A 17,951-nucleotide genomic window follows, 5' to 3' on the forward strand; every position below is an offset into this window, starting at 1 on the left:
CAGGATTCATATGCACTATCATGTCTCTTTTCTACGGTTTCTTTCTATATTGTTTTTAGTGTTTTATTGTATAAATTGCATTTCGTTGTATGATTCAATACCAGTGTATGATTAAATTTTACCCAGTAGACTGTATTTGTAAAAAAAATTAATAAATAAAAAGTATAAAATATAAGTATAACTTATATTTTGTATCAGTATTATAAAATGTTCTTTGCTTAAAATTGTTCACTTTAAACTTTATCTAGACAATTTTAAAGAAGATATTTAAAATGTTTAGAAATTAAACATTACCAAAACAGCTATGTTGCCCGACTTTATTAACTCTATTTTTTGTTTCTTGATTTAGCATGAGTGGCTATTACATGATGAAAAATAAAAATCTATTTTGTTAATAAATTCTTCAGAAGAAGAATGCTTTGGTAAATTTGTAACATAATTAAATCCAATTTTTTTTTAATTTTAGCCAAAGGCTATCACAGGACCAGTAAAAGCACCTCCCACAGTGTCAAGCTATGTTGAAGAGATTGACTACTCGGGGTACTCCGAAATCACTGAGAAAACAATTCAGCCTAATTCTACAGACAAAAAGAAAGGTGAATATAATAGCTCATACCTAAATAGAATGTACGGGATATGCAAAGCTTGTGGCATTAAATTCAAAGCAAAACAAACTGCATTCAGTATGAATTATGCTATAACTATAGGGTACAATTTTACTATCTAGTAAAAAAAAAAAAAAAAAAGTTAAATAGAAAAGAAAATCTAAGTATTATTTTTAAAAATTATTAGAAAACCCCCACAAATGTGCATACATTTATTCAAGATATAAGATACTAGTCTTTATTTAAATAACACTGTTGTCCCATTCCCAATGTAAAAAAAAAATGATTTATCCTCTGACATCTGAATGCAGTTAAGACATTAATAGCACTCTGATGTAGAGACACCAAACAACCTAGTTTCAGGTTCAGGTCTATTTGTTCTTTGATAGTCACATTATTCTAAAACCATAATAAAATTCATCCATCTGTCTGTCTGTAGAATGGATTATGCTCTGACTTAAACTATGGTAGTAGTTTACCTGTGTGTTAAAGGCACAGTCCACTGCCTAAAATTATAAACTAAACAAAAAAACAACAGTTTAACCCCTTAAGGACGGAGGACGGTTCAGGACCGTCATCGGCATTTTTGCGTTGCCGACCGGTGACGGTCCTGAACCGTCCTAACCGTCCAATGTACTTACCCGATCGCCGTCGTTCCCCCGGCGGCGATCGGCGGTGCTCCCGGTGTGGGGAGACTGCCTGCAGCCCAGACAGTCTCCCCATGGCGGTTTAGGACCCCTGTGGCCATGTGATCGCCCAACAGGGCGACCACATAGTCACAATAGGTGTCCTAGTCTCTGCCTGCAGGGGGACTGTCTGTGCTGACAGGCAGTCTCCCTGCAACTGTAAAATAAAAAAAAAAAATTAAAGTTATAGTTAATAAAAAAAAAATATTATTATATATGTGCATATATATGATATATAGACATATATTATACCTATATTATATATGTCTATATATCATATATATAATGTCATGCTAAGTGTATTTTTATATTAATATGTACATATATTAATATAAAAATACACTTATAATTAATTTACACACGTATATATATATAATATATATATAATAACTATATATATTGTGTATATATATATTATTATAAAATACGAATAATAAATAATTTAAATTAAATGTAAAAAATTAAAAATAATAATAAAAATTAAAAAAAAAATTATATCTATACGAAATTTTATTCTAACTGTATTTTGATATTAATATATATATATTTATATCAAAATACACTTAGAATGAAATTGTATATATATCTATGTATATATAAATAAATAAAAAGAATGCAAACTATTCATATGTCCATATACAAAATTACATAAATAATTATATAAATATACACGTAGACTTCAAATATATAAATATGCATATATATTTAAATTCTATGTGCGTATTTATGTAATATATTTACATAATTAAGTTATTTTATTGATTGCAATTTAAGGGACATGCCTTCCAACCCAGTCCGAAAGTACAGAGAATTTAATTTGCTATCACTGTATTTTACCCTGTAACGTTCTACGACACCCTAAAACCTGTACATGGGGGGTACTGTTTTACTCGGGAGACTTCGCTGAACACAAATATTAGTGATTCAAAACAGTAAAACATATCACAGCGATGATATTGTCAGTGAAAGTGACTTTTTTTGCATTTTTCACACACAAACAGCACTTTTACTGATGATATAATTGTTGTGATACATTTTCCAGTTTTGAAACACTAATATTTGTGTTCAACAAAGTCTCCTGAGTAGAACAGGACCCCCCATGTACAGGTTTTATAGCGTTTTTGAAAGTTACAGGGTCAAATATATGGGTTACGTTGCCTTTGAGAGCGTATGGTAGCCCAGGAATGAGAATTACCCCCATGATGGCATACCATTTGCAAAAGAAGACAACCCAAGGTATTGCAAATGGGGTATGTCCAGTCATTTTTAGTAACCACTTAGTCACAAACACTGGGCAAAATTAGCGTTCAATTTAGTTTTTTACTTTTTTCACACACAAACAAATATGAACGCTAACTTTGGCCAGTGTTTGCGACTAAGTGGCTACTAAAAAAGTCTGGACATACCCCATATTGAATACCCTGGGTTGTCTACTTTTAAAAACATATGTACATATGGGGTGTTATTTAGCAATTTATGACAGATAATAGTGTTACAATGTCACTATTGATACAAAAATGTATGTTTTGAAACCGCAATATCCTACTTGTACTTATAGCCCTATAACATGCAAAAAAATAGCAAAACGCATGTAAACACTGGGTATTTTTGAACTCAGGACAACATTTTGAATCTATTTAGCAGTTTTTTTCATTTGCTTTTGTAGATGAGTAAAAGATTTTTCACATAAAATTCAAAAAACGTGTATTTTTTTTCAATTTTTCATCATATTTTTGTCATTTTTTTAAAATTAAATTACATGAGATTATATAAATAATGGTACGTAAAGAAAGCCCCTTTTGTCCTGAAAAAAACAATATATAATTTGTATGGGAACAGTAAATGAGAGAGCGGAAAATTACAGCTAAACACAAACACCACAAAAGTGTCAAAAAGATGCCTAGTCGCAAATGTACAACATCGCAAAAAAAGTCCGGTCCTTAAGGGGTTAATATATATACCCCCAATGAAAGCATACATGCATTTAATTATGCGTTTTACAAAAACAGCTTGCAAAAGCTGCAGATCTCTTGTCTTCAGCCTTTGAAAGCCCTCTCTTCTAACACAGTGCAGGATTTCTGTGGTTATCCAATCCCAGCTCAATGATAAGCCAAGACCGGTGCTATGAGCATTATTTGCCTATTTGAAGTCAGCTCCCCTGCAGAGGTGTATTTAGCCCAAGGCAAACTAGGCATTTGCCTTGGGCGGCACTATTTAGGGTTATTTAGGCGGCTGCCTAAGGCCTCGTGCTGGCTGGAGCCTAGTGGCCGCCTAAATCACCTTAGGGCAGATTTGCATGTCAGCTTCTTGGTCCATGCCCTGTGTGCCGCCGGGTGCGAGGCCCCTCCAGTCTACCCAGAGAGCCAGCCTTCAGTCTGCAGCTCCGCCAGGTGTGAGCTGCAGACTGAAGTGTCTCGCGATCCTTAGTCAATCAGAGCGTTGCCACGGCAATGCTCTGACTTCTGGATATCGCGAGACTCAAATCACATGGTCAGCAGCTCTGCACCTGGCAGAGCTGAAAACCAGATAGGAAGCCCACCGGACCACCAGGGAGCCAGGACATTGGACCACCAGGAAAAAAAAAAGGTATTTAAAACACCCCTCCCTCAGTCAGCCCCCTGTCACCCCCTCACTCTGTCCCTGTGACCCCCTCACTCTGTCCCCTGTCACTAGACATGTGCAATTAGTTTCGGTCCAAATGTGAATTTGGACGAATTTTGGGCAATTCAGACATTCGTGTACTTCAGAATGTCCGAATAGATGAATTGACGAATTGTCGAAGTTCATAAATTACCGAATTTCCTAAGTGCCCAAGATCCGAAGTTACTGAAGTTTCGAAGCACAGTATTGCCTAAAAACTAATATACTTACCCAGTGGAAGAAGAAGAATGTTACACTGTATACAATTTTAAATAAAAGGTATACAAACATAGCCAGGATTTAGCTGTAAGCATTTGCAACACTTACAACAATCAAGTAACACATATTCATATAAAATGTAAGTTACTTAGCCAGTCAATGGAATGACAGGAATGAATAAGTAGATAACTCCCTAATTCCCACTGTATTCGGGAGCTATTTATTAAAGGCTGAAAGACCTGAATTGGTCTTTCAGCCACATTTACTAATACTAAGTAAAAATTACTTAGTATTAGTAAATTATGCCCCTACTCACTATACCGCGAGTAGGGGCATGTCTATTAAACAGTGAGCAGCCTGTGGCTGCTCACTTTAAAAAAACAAACAAAAAAACAAACAAATAAAAAAGGTCCCTCTCCCGAGCCCCCACCTGAATTTTCCCACGCTATGTAATTTGACTCATAACACTCTGATTGGTTACTTAAGATCTTTCCCACGCTGTGTAAAATGACACAGAGCACTCTGATTGGTGGATTTCAAGCCAACCAATCAGAGTGCTGTGACAGGTAAATGTAGAGACTGTAGAGAACCAAACTGAAAATGTTCCCTATGCACATGCCTACCTGTCACCCCCTCAGTCAGCCCCCTCTCACCCCCTACTTTCCTCACTCTGTCCCGTGTCATCCCCTATCACCCCCTCTCACCAACTCACTCTGTCCCCTGTCACCCCTTCCCTCTGTCCCATGTCACCCCTCAGTCAGCCCCATGTCACCCCCTAACTCTGCCCTATGTCACCCCTTCACTATGCCCCCTGTCACCCCTCAGTCAGCCCCCTCACTCTGTTGGGGTTACAGGGGACAGAGTGAAGTGGTCAGTCAGCCCCTTCACTCTGTTCGCTGTCACCCCTTCACTCTGCCCCCTGTCACCCCCACCTTCCCTCAATCTGTCCCCTGTCACCACCTCATTTAGCCCCCTGTCACTCCCTCAGTCAGCCCCATGTCACCCTTTCACTCTGCCCTGTCACTCCTTCATTCTGTCACCTGTCACCCCTTCCTTCCCTCACTCTGTCCTCACTCTGGTGTTAGTGTGGGCCTCATGTTTGAGTTTCGCCTATTGCCTCGCAAAGTCTAGAGCCGCCATGCCTGATAACATAACAACTTGATTTAGATGAAGTTGCTTAGGTGTATGTAGTGAAATGCAGAGTTACATGTGTTCTGGTCACCCTCAATGAATACTATTAGAACCTGGGGAAGTAAAGAGGTGAGGTATTATTTCTCACTTTTAGTTTTGTTCACTGTAGAACACGGAACAGAAATATATATGAGAGAGAGAATTAAATAGAAGTATTTTGTGACATCAAATGTATTCAGGTATGGGACCTCAGACCATACAAATAAGTCAATTTTCGAAATCACCCATTAAGATTATTTAAACATAAGTAAGTTTTTAACATTGAACTCTGTTAAATCCAGGGTCTCCTGAAAAAAAAATTGAAGACGATAGCAAGGTTACCACTAATGCCGAGCACACGACTGTAAAACCTGAAAGCACCCTGGAACCTGAACATTTCATAAAAATAACTCAGCAGATGGTAAGTTCAGAGTCAATATGAATTAATGAACCATGATCACTGAGCAGACTTTGTTAGTCTACTATATGTTATTGTGAGACTTGAGGAGGTCTGCTGACTTAAAGTAATATTGTTGAAAATTAAATTCCTGAATATTCATTTATTTATTTCCTTGGAATTGTTTTATAACATAAACACACTATTTTTTTAGACTTTATTTTAATAGGGGTAAAAGGAACAAATATACCAAATTAGATATGCAAGAAGATATGTGAACAATACCGCCTCATGTGTTAAGACAGCAATTTATAACATTCCTGGGCCAGGAAGATAAGATCAATCAATAATGAAAAGAACAACTAAAAAAAACAAAAAAAAAGAGAGAAGAGAGAGAAAGGGGATGAGCTGGGAAATGAAAGGTACCATTTTTATTTAGTTCTAGACTGTTAGACAACGTCCCCTTTTCTCCGTATCTTCCACATGCCATGTTTTTTTGGTTGTGTGCAGCAATAGTTTGCTTAAAGGGACACTATAGTCACCAGACACTATAGTCACCAGAAAGACTACAGCTTAATGTAAAATGGAGAAAGAAAGTAAACAGATTGTAGGTCAGGAGCCCGGATGCAAGTCAAGGGCTCGTGAGCTGCACCACTGTAACCACCTAATAGGGATCTCCAATAAGGGGGTAACCTTCCAAAATATGCTGGAAATAGGAGAAAGTGATGGAAAAGGGGAAACATCAGGAGTGCTCCACTGGTATAAGAAATAAGGAAAGGGGGCCCTACCATTAATCAATCTTTTTAATGAAAACACTGCCACTAGAGGGGTATGGAAGCACTGAATGTTTTTCTTATAGATGTATTGATTCAATGCATCTTTTTGAGGAGATCCTGATTGGTGCTGCACTGTGGTTTGCCGCACATGCGCAATAGTCTCCCAATGCTTTTCTATGGGAAAGTATTGAATTGGCTGAGATAGTCAAGATTGATTTCAGCTAAGGATGTGGAGCGGGGATGAGACCACCTATGAGGAGACATGCACGTTGCTGGAATAAAAGTGAGTAAAGTCACCTTTTACTCTTGTGAAAAGGAGGCCAGCTACCCAGGGCCGGTGCGTCCAAAGGCGGCACAGGCAGATTTCAGTGACCGGCAGGAGGGAAGCGCTCCCTCCTGCCAGGTCACCTTCTGGCATCAGGAGGGAGAGCTGGCGTGGATCTGTCCCTGGGGTCCAGTGGGGCTTCAGTGCGGCGGGCGGCAGTGTTCTAATGAGAGGCGGCGAGGGAGCTCTAACCTGTCTGCTCTGCTCCCTCGCGCGCTGTCTGCTGATTCTGCGGGAGCCAGAATATGACGTCATATTTCGGCTCCCGGCATCAGTAGACAGCCCGCAAGGGAGCAGAGCAGACAGGTTAGAGCTCCCTCGCCGCCTCTCATTAGAACACTGCCGCCCGCTGCACTGAAGCCCCACTGGACCCCAGGGACAGATCCACGCCAGCTCTCCAGGTAGGGAGGCTGGGTGGATATTATTAATAATTTGTGTGTGTCTGAAAGTGTATGTGTGTCAGGATCGGGACAGGGATCCAACACGCAGAGTACAAAGAGTGGAAAGGTACGTATACCGGGCCTTAGAATGGCCGGACTAACGTACCGAGAGTAATAGAGAATAGTCAGAGACAAGCCGAGGTCGAGGGAACGGGAAGACAGATAAGCGAGAGACAAGCCGGGTCAAGGGAGAACAGAGAAGCAGGGTAGTACAACAAGCCGAGTCAAAACCAAATAGAGCAAACTAGAATACCAGAGCACTGAGTGACTAGACAAGCTAGAACCACGACAGGGCAATGAGCTGAAGTGAGAAGTAAGCTTAAATACCCTGGCTCTGGATGGTAATCACGCCTCTGACAAGTACCGATTGGATATCGGACACTTGAGTGACAGGTCGCTCGTGATAGCGTCATGACGTCACGTATTGAGCGTCCCGCTAGAAAAGGACGTGGATTCCTCGCGGCCGGTGTTTAAGTGACTGGATGAACCGCGAGAAACGAAGGAAACAGCTCGCCTGGACGGGCAAACCACCAAATCTCTACCTCCCTTAGAGGTAGAGGCCTCAGGTACCCTGACAGTACCCCCCCTCTCAGATACGCCCACCGGGCGGAAGGAACCGGGGCGAGATGGGAAGCGGAGGTGAAATGCTCTGCGAAGGCGAGAAGCATGAACGTCCTCCTGAGGTACCCAACTCCTCTCCTCAGGACCATATCCCCTCCAGTTGACCAGATATTGCAATTTTCCCCTTGAAATTCTGGAATCAATGATGGAGCTGACCTCGTACTCCTCCCGACCCTCCACCTGAACAGGACGAGGCGAGGAAACCTTAGAGGAGAATTTGTTGCAAATAAGAGGTTTCAACAAGGAGACATGAAAAGAGTTAGGAATGCGTAAGGCAGGTGGCAGAGCAAGGCGATACGCAACCGGGTTGATACGAGTGAGAATCCTGTAAGGACCTATGTAGCGAGGAGCAAATTTCATAGATGGAACTTTTAGGCGAATATTCTTAGTACTCAACCATACCCTATCCCCAGGAACAAAAACAGGAGCCGCTCTTCTATGCTTGTCAGCGTGTTTCTTGAACAACGAAGAACTATGTAACAGAATTTGCCGAGTCTGATCCCATAATCTCTTCAGGTTGGCGACATGATCATCAACCGACGGTATCCCCTGAGAAGAGGAAACCGAAGGAAAAATCGAAGGATGAAAGCCATAGTTCATGAAGAAAGGGCTAGAGCGAGTTGAATCACAAACAAGGTTATTGTGTGCGAACTCCGCCCAAGGAATCAGACCGACCCAATCGTCCTGGTGTTCGGAAACAAAGCAACGCAGATACTGTTCGATCTTTTGATTAGTACGTTCAGCAGCTCCGTTAGACTGAGGGTGATAGGCAGAGGAGAAGTTCAATTTGATACCCATTTGAGAACAAAAGGATCTCCAGAAACGTGAGACAAATTGAGAACCTCTATCAGAAACAATCTCCGAAGGAATCCCATGTAGGCGAAAAACCTCTCTCGCAAAAATCTCCGCCAATTCAGGAGAAGTCGGAAGTTTAGGTAATGGTACGAAATGAGCCATCTTAGTAAATCTATCCACCACCGTGAGAATAACAGTCTGTCTCTTGGAAGCAGGTAAATCAACGATAAAGTCTATGGACAAACAGGACCAAGGTTTCTCAGGAACGTCCAAGGGGTGTAACAGGCCACATGGAGAAGCATGAGGTAGTTTAGTCTTGGCACAAGTCTCACAAGCTGCGACGAACTCCTCAATATCTTTTCGAAGTGAAGGCCACCAGAAATCCTTGGATATCAGAGAGTATGTCTTGCGAATACCAGGATGACCAGCTATCTTACTTTCGTGAAAACATTGTAAGAGCTCCAGTTGAAGTTCAGGAGGAACAAAGTTTCTTCCCTCAGGAGTGTTTCCGGGAGCTAGATGTTGTGACTTCAAGATCTGGTCAAGTAGCGGAGAATGAATTTTAAGACTGGTATTAGCAATAATATTGCATTTGGGTACAATGGAGGACACAAGTGGTTCAACTGAAGCAGAAGGCTCAAATTGGCGAGATAGCGCATCGGCTTTAGAATTCTTTGAGCCAGGTCTGTAAGTCAGAACGTAATTGAAATGGGTAAGAAACAACGACCAACGAGCCTGCCTGGAGGACAAACGCTTGGCCTCTCCGATATAAGACAAATTTTTGTGGTCTGTTAGAATGGTAACAGGATGTAAAGTACCTTCCAATAAATGTCTCCACTCTTTCAAAGCTTTGATAACCGCTAGTAATTCTCTGTCACCAATGTCATATCTGCTCTCAGTACCGGACAATTTTTTAGAGAAAAATCCACATGGATGTAATGGTTTATCAACACCCAACCTTTGAGATAGGACAGCACCTAAACCAGTCTCTGATGCGTCTACCTCAAGCAGAAAAGGCAGGGAAGTGTCGGGGTGAACTAAAATTGGAGCGGAAGCGAAAAGCTCCTTGAGAGTTTTGAACGCAAGAAGAGCTTCAGTAGTCCAATTCTTAGTATCAGCCCCCTGTTTGGTCATATTAGTGATAGGTGCGATAATTGAAGAATAGCCCTTAATAAAGCGCCTATAATAATTAGAAAAACCAATAAATCTCTGTACGGCTTTAAGACCTTTGGGTAAAGGCCACTCTAGAATGGACTGGAGTTTATCCGGATCCATCTTAAATCCCTCCCCAGAGATCACATAGCCGAGAAAGGTTACCTGGGTTTGATCAAAGCTACATTTCTCCAACTTGCAGTACAAACCATGCTGAAGAAGCTTGTGCAAAACCCTCCTGACTTGCTTGTGATGAGTCTCAATCTCACTAGAATGTATAAGTATATCATCTAGGTATACAATGACGCACTCTTGCTGAAATTCCCTAAGAACCTCATTTATCAGATCTTGGAATACCGCTGGTGCATTGCATAACCCAAAAGGCATAACCGTATATTCATAGTGACCATAGCGAGTATTGAATGCCGTCATCCACTCATGTCCCTGCTGGATTCTCACCAAGTTATATGCCCCTCTGAGGTCTAACTTGGTGAAAATTGTAGAGCCCTTCAAACGATCGAAGAGTTCGGTGATCAAGGGAATCGGGTAGGCATTTTTAATGGTTATCTTATTTAAGCCTCGATAATCAATACAAGGTCTCAAAGAACCATCCTTCTTTTTAACAAAAAAAAATCCAGCCCCGGCAGGGGAGGAGGACCTCCTGATGAATCCCTTGTCTAAATTCTCGTGAATATACTCCTCTAGAACTGAGTTCTCTTTCGTAGATAATGGGTATACATGACCTCTGGGGGGCATGGTACCAGGGAGTAGGTTAATTTTGCAATCAAAGGACCTGTGTGGGGGTAAGGTATCGGCTTTCTTTTTGTCAAATACTGCCTTTAAATCTAGATACTGAGACGGAATTTGTGTCTCTGTAGGATTGTCAGAGGTAGTCGATGTGTTAGTTAATCCGAGAGGTAAGACCTTCCGCAAGCATTTTTCTTGACAATTCTTTCCCCACGAAACTATCTCTCCTGACTCCCAATTAATAATAGGGTTGTGTCTCCTCAACCAGGAGTACCCCAGGACTATGGGAATAGACGGAGAAGAAATGAGCAGTAAGGATATATCCTCTTTATGTAGGATGCCAACAGTTAAGTTAATCGGTATGGTCTCATGGAAAATAACAGGCTCAAGTAACGGTCTACCATCGATGGCCTCAACAGCCAGTGGTGTCTCTTTTAACTGGGATGGGATAGCATGCTTGGCAGCAAAACCCTGATCTATAAAGCTCTCAGCAGCTCCAGAATCGATTAGTGCCATAGTCTTTACTACTCCCCTTTCCCACCTCAAAGAAACGGGTAACAGAAGCCTGAACTCTCTGTAGTTGTGAATAGAGGACAAAGTAGAAACACCCAAGGCCTGTCCTCTAGAGAAACTTAGGTGCGAGCGTTTCCCGAACGATTAGGACAATTTAGGCGTAAATGGCCTCTGACTCCACAATACATACATAAACCCTCCCTTCTTCTGTACTGTCTCTCTCTCTCTGTGAAATGAGTACTGCCTATCTGCATAGGTTCAGAAATACGTAAGTCCTCGAACTCAGAATTTTGAAAGGTAGGCGCTAGTTTAAAGGAGGGTCTACGGGTCCTATCTCGAGTGTTCTGCCTCTCTCTTATGCGTTCATCAATACGAGATATAAAAGAAATTAAATCCTCCAAATTCTCAGGGAGTTCTCTAGTAGCGACCTCATCAAGAATTACATCTGATAACCCATTCAGAAACACATCTATATAAGCCTGTTCGTTCCACTTAACTTCTGCCGCCAAGGACCTGAACTCTAGTGCATAGTCCACAAGTGTTCGATTGTCCTGTCTAAGGCGCAACAGTAATCTAGCTGCATTGACCTTTCTACCAGGAGGGTCAAAAGTTCTTCTAAACGCAGCTACAAAGGCATTATAATTATAGACTAGTGGATTATCATTCTCCCATAAAGGATTGGCCCATCTCAGAGCTTTCTCAATGAGTAAAGTAATAACAAATCCAACCTTCGCTCTATCTGTAGGATAAGAGCGGGGTTGTAATTCGAAATGGATGCTAATCTGGTTCAGAAAACCACGACACTTCTCCGGTGACCCGCCATAACGTACTGGTGGGGTAATACGGGAAGAAGCACCTACAGTGGCTACCTCTAGACCTGAGACTGCAGGAGAAATAGAAGGAGTACGTGTCTCCTCAGGTGGGTTACTAGCACGAGACAAAAGTGCCTGTAGTGCTAGAGCCATCTGATCCATCCTATGCTCCATGGCGTCAAACCTGGGATCAGAAGAACCAAGCTGACTGTTTGTACCTGCAGGATCCATTGGCCCTGTCGTAATGTCAGGATCGGGACAGGGATCCAACACGCAGAGTACAAAGAGTGGAAAGGTACGTATACCGGGCCTTAGAATGGCCGGACTAACGTACCGAGAGTAATAGAGAATAGTCAGAGACAAGCCGAGGTCGAGGGAACGGGAAGACAGATAAGCGAGAGACAAGCCGGGTCAAGGGAGAACAGAGAAGCAGGGTAGTACAACAAGCCGAGTCAAAACCAAATAGAGCAAACTAGAATACCAGAGCACTGAGTGACTAGACAAGCTAGAACCACGACAGGGCAATGAGCTGAAGTGAGAAGTAAGCTTAAATACCCTGGCTCTGGATGGTAATCACGCCTCTGACAAGTACCGATTGGATATCGGACACTTGAGTGACAGGTCGCTCGTGATAGCGTCATGACGTCACGTATTGAGCGTCCCGCTAGAAAAGGACGTGGATTCCTCGCGGCCGGTGTTTAAGTGACTGGATGAACCGCGAGAAACGAAGGAAACAGCTCGCCTGGATGGGCAAACCACCAAATCTCTACCTCCCTTAGAGGTAGAGGCCTCAGGTACCCTGACAATGTGTGAGTGTGTGTTTGTCTGTGATTGTGTGTGTCTGTGTATGTGTTTGTCTGTGAGTGTGTGTCTGTGTGTTTGTCTGTGAGTGTGTGTCTGTGTGTTTGTCTGTGAGTGTGTGTCTGTGTTTGTCTGTGAGTGTCTGTGTATGTGTTTGTGAGTGTGTGTGTGTGTATGTGTTTGTCTATGAGTGTGTGTGTATGTGTGAGTGTGTGTCTGTGTTTGCCTGTGAGTGTGTGTCTGTGTATGTGTGAGTGTGTGTATGTGTGAGTGTGTGTATGTGTATGTGTCTGTGTATGTGTTTGTCTGTGAGTGTGTGTGTCTGTGTGTGTATGTGTGTGTATGTGTTTGTCTGTGAGTGTGTGTCTGTAAGTGTGTGTGTGTTTATGCATTTGCGAGTGAGTGTGTGTGTGTCTGTGAATGATTGTATGAATGTGTGTGTCTGTCAGTGTATGAGTGTGTTTTGTCAGTGTGAGTGTGTCTATCAGTGTGTGTTTGTGAGTGTCTGTCAAATCAGTGAGAGTCTGTTTGTGATTGAGTGTGTGTCTGTCAATGAATGAGTGTGTGTCAGATCAGTGAGTCTGTGTCTGTCAGTGACGTCTGTGTGTTTGTCATTGAGTGTGTGTGGCTGTTAGTGTGTATACACCACTGAGTGTAGCGTGGCGGAGCGGAGCGCAGTACAGGAGCTTCTGTTTCCTGTACCCTGCCAGACTGACAGGAAGTGCTCACTGAGAGAGCACTTCCTGTCAGTCCAGCCAGGTACAGAAAACTGAAGCTCCTGTAGAGGATCTGCTCCGCAACGCTACAAGACAGGTATAAGGCACACCAGGAAGGGGAGTGAGACCGCTAAGAGGGTGGGGGGTGCACCAAGGGACAGGGAGGGGAGGGGAGAGAAACACCAAGGGACAGGGAAAAGAGGGGGGAGGGTAGAGGAACACTAAGGGACGGGGAAGAGGGAGGGGCTGGTTAGGAGGCACATAGGTGAAGATGTTAATTTTAGGGGGGGGCAAAATGCATCTTCGCCTATGTACCCAAAAATCCTTGCACCGGCCCTGCAGCTACCTAAACTATATTTTCACAGCTATAGTGACAAGAATACATGCTTGTGTTCCTGTCACTTTAGTGTTCCTGTAAGCATGCCCATCGGTTCATCTAACAGACAATTTTAACACAATTTACGAATAACAATGGACCGGATGCAAAGATGTAGCCAAGTTTCTTTGATCACCATTCATGTAGCAAGTGTAATTTTACCTGTTCTCATATCAAGTGAATCAAGTAATCCTCTGGTTTAGTTAAGATAAAGTTCCACAGTAACTTGTCAACCAGTTTATTGAAGGCATCCTCTAAAAAACATTTCACCACAGCTCATAATGTAAACAGCCTCGAACATTTCCACTACATATAAGAGAGAAACGTCCTTTCCCCATCATATCTCCATGATAAGTCAGAGGGACCTTTACCCATCTAATGCAAACTTATTTGGGTGATATATTACTGCATCATTATTTTGTAACATTGTTCCTAAACAGTAGAGTTGAAATAAACTCTAAATGTCTCTTTGTGTTATGTGGCCACTCTCCTAAAGTGCAATGAAGGTCACTATTTATACCACGATCAAGATCTTGATTACTTGAGACATTTGAGAAGTTTGCATAGTTAATGCATAGGACATAAGTTTAGACTCCAGGTCCACCTTGCACCTTACACGAATTGGGGGAGCATATCTGCCAATGTTCCCTGTCCACCTACCAGGACAGAGGTGAACAGTTAAGAGAGCAGGCTGCACAGAGCACTGTGGTCTCTCTGACTGGTCTGCAGCTACGGAACCCCATACGCGGCACACAGCAATGTGCTGTGTGTTCTGACACATTTCTATCTTGGCCTGCGTTACGTTCTTTTGGCAGTTTGAGCTACAGTAGCTTTATTGTGTGACAGGCTAGCCTTTGCTCCCCACATGCATCAATGAGTCTTGGGCATCTATACCCTTGACACCTATTCACTGGTTGTCCTTCCTTGCACCACTTCTGGTAGGTACTAATCATTGAATCCTGGGAACACCACACAAGAGTTGCAGTTTTGAAGATGCTCTGACCCAGTCATATAGCCACCACTACTTGGCCTTTGTAAAAGTCACTAATTTTTCCTGCTTCCAACACATGAAATTCAAGAACTGACTGTTCACTTGCTGCCTATTGACGGGTGCAATTGTAACGATATATTCAATATTATTCACTCCACCTGTTAGTGGTTTTAATGTTGTGGCAGGTCAGTGTATTTTTGAACTTTGTTTTAGGATCTTGTATAAGAGTGGAAAAAGAGAAAGGGCAAAAAGGAAAGGAGAGCAGTGACACACTTGCCATATAACGCATCCAAACATAAATGTTTTCTCTGAGTTGAGGCACCAGTACTTGCTGCTTAGATTTTCTATATAGTGCTTTAGTTGCTTGGAAAAATGAGGAGAACATTTTAGGAAGCAAACAAGTTTAAACAAATGGGGCCATTTAAGCCTATCAAATGCCTTCTCTACTTACAATGACAATGACTTGTGCTGAGCTCAGCATTTAGGCTAGGTACATCTCCAAGATTTTACCTAGAAATGAGTCTAATGGTCTATACAACGGGTAGCCTCCTTAGGTATGTTCACAATTTATTGTATTTATTTATTTATAAAATATTTCATGAAGGATACATTAAGATTTCTCTCGGTTTCAAGTAAATATTGGAATTCCAAAGTCAAATGGCAAAAACCTACTCTACACAGATGTGGTGTTAAAGGACCACTATAGTGCCAGGAAAACACTTGTTTTCCTGGCTCTATAGGCCCCCCCACCCACCCTCAGAGCCCCCCTCCTACCGGGATATAGGGGGTGGAAGGGGTTAAATTTACCTATTTTTCCACCGCCGGGCGGGGGACTCTCCTCCTCTTCTCCTCCTTCTCGTCGTCATTGGCTGAATGCATTCAGCCAGTCTCATAGGAAAGCATTCACAATGCTCTCCTATGGACGCTGGCGTCTTCTCACTGTGAAAATCACAGTGAGAAGCGCGGAAGCGCCTCTAGCGGCTGTCAATGAGACAACCACTAGAGGCGGGATTAACCCTATTATAAACATAGCAGTTTCTCTGAAACTGCTATGTTTATAGAAGAAAGGGTTAATCCTAGCTGGACCTAGCACCCAGACCACTTCATTAAGCTGAAGTGGTCTGGGTGCTTATAGTGGTCCTTTAATATCTTTCAGAAAACCATATAATAGCCATTAAAGATACCATAAGGCCAAAGTGCCTTACCTGACTGAAGATAGAAATAGATAGATAGAAATTTCATCCTCATTTATGCTGAGTTTGGGTGGGGTGTAGCTATAAAGCTGCTTGTTACATGAAAAAAATTATCTGATATCTATGTCAGAGTTGAGATAAAATTACTTTTGTTTGTTTTTTTAATGATTTGTTTTTTTCTTTAGGGCGAAAAAGGCCAGAAAGGAGAAACTGGAAAACCTGGCGAAACTGGCCCTCCTGGAAAGCCAGGGTCAGAACAAAATGAAGCTCAGCCAGGTCCACGAGGACCACCTGGTCCCCCCGGAATAGATGGGAGAAAGGGGGACCCTGTAAGAAATTTATTCATTTTTTTACCTATTGAATTTGTATAGAGCTTTCTGATGCAGTTATAGCATTAGGAAGCTATTGGGGCTAATTTTTGTTAAACCTTTTTCAAGGTCTGCAAAGAATAGTGGCTCCCAAAGCCCATCATCTCCAAAGACATTATTTTTAGAAAGTTTTCACTCTTCATTACCTGTCCATGCCATGAAATGATAGTGTGTAAGCTCTCTTTCAGTGCCATTGAAGTGACCAAGGAAAACTCAGGCAACTTGACAGCAACAAATGAGTTAACTGCAATTTGGCCACAGTGGAAAGGCTTCTGTGATTTCACTTGGCATAATCATCTTATACCCAGTACATAAAGCCACTTATCAGCTGGCCCACTCAGCCAATGAATCGTGCTGAAATATGGATGGTGTTTTTTGATAGTGAAATTAATAGTGCAGAAGTAAAACTTCCATATCTGCAATATACCGTATTTATCGGCGTATAACACGCCCCGGCGTATAACACGCACCTCATTTCCAGAAGGAAATTCCAGGAAATTTCCACCTCTCCCATAGTATTCCCCCCCCTCATCCCATAGTGTTCCCCCCCCTTTCCATAGTAATCTCCCCCCCTCCCATAGTATTCTCTCCCCCCTCCCATAGTATTCTCTTCCCCCTCCCATAGTATTCCCCCCCATAATATTCTCTCCCCCCTCCCATAGTATTCTCCCCCCCCATAGTATTCTCCACCCCCCATAGTGTGTCCCCCCCCCCCCATAGTGTCCCCTAGTGCACTTTCCCTCTGTCCCATATTTACTTACCTGTCTTGAAGCGTGGGCCGGCTTCACAGCGCGCACCGCGGAACTGGAACTTAAATTTCAGGTTCCGGTTTCCGGCGGGACTGAAAGGAAGTGTGCACACAATAGTGTGCACACTTCCTTTCAGTCCCGCCGGAAACCGGAACCTGAAATTTAAGTTCCAGTACCGGCGGGACTGAAAGGAAGTGTGCACACAATAGTGTGCACACTTCCTTTCAGTCCCCCTGGAAACCGGAACCTGAAATTTAAGTTCCAGTTCCGCGGTGCGCGCTGTGAAGCCGGCCCACGCTTCAAGACAGGTAAGTAAATGTAGGATATCGGCGTATAACACGCACCCATGATTTTCTCCCTATTTTCAGGGAGAAAAAGTGCGTGTTATACGCCGATAAATACGGTAGTTATTGTGGAATGGCTGCTGAGTGTTTCTTAGCATCCCCTGGTCTAGGAGTATGTGCCTGTAGTTTGATGATACCATAATTACTACAACTGCTTGAGGAATTAAGCAGTACTGTCACAGTCTGGGGACTTTACTGCTGGGGGTCTGGTGGCTGCGCGGCAGGTAAAGGTAAGATTTACTTACATGAATCTGTCACTCACAGGTGTCGTCATCTTGTTCCGGCCAGTCCACTTCAGCACCAACAACACTGCTGTACTATCACGCATGAAATTTAAACACAATATAAGATTCTATCTTTTTTCTTTTTTTCAATTTGACAATTTTTCTTTTCTGAATATTTGCAAAAGCAGCAAGGGGTACATTAAAGGAAATAATTGCAGGGTGCAGGTTAGGCTGAACACAGAATTATTCACTTTATTACATCACTTTACGAGAATGACATCAGTTGCAGTA

General features: G+C 42.4%; 1 protein-coding gene across 2 annotated transcripts in view; it reads left to right on the plus strand.

Annotated features, from left to right (window-relative positions):
- The window catches only part of COL15A1 (collagen type XV alpha 1 chain), a 353,153-nt gene that overhangs the window by 208,293 nt on the left and 126,909 nt on the right, over positions 1-17,951 (plus strand). For both annotated transcript variants that reach the window (XM_063451925.1, XM_063451926.1), the window contains exons 6-8: positions 467-596; positions 5,623-5,741; positions 16,161-16,304. In XM_063451925.1, coding sequence (XP_063307995.1) covers positions 467-596; positions 5,623-5,741; positions 16,161-16,304 — 393 coding nt within the window. The remainder of the gene's footprint in view (positions 1-466; positions 597-5,622; positions 5,742-16,160; positions 16,305-17,951) is intronic.

This window comes from Pelobates fuscus, chromosome 4 (genome assembly GCF_036172605.1).
Source record: "Pelobates fuscus isolate aPelFus1 chromosome 4, aPelFus1.pri, whole genome shotgun sequence".
In the NCBI taxonomy this organism is placed as follows: Eukaryota; Metazoa; Chordata; class Amphibia; order Anura; family Pelobatidae; genus Pelobates; species Pelobates fuscus.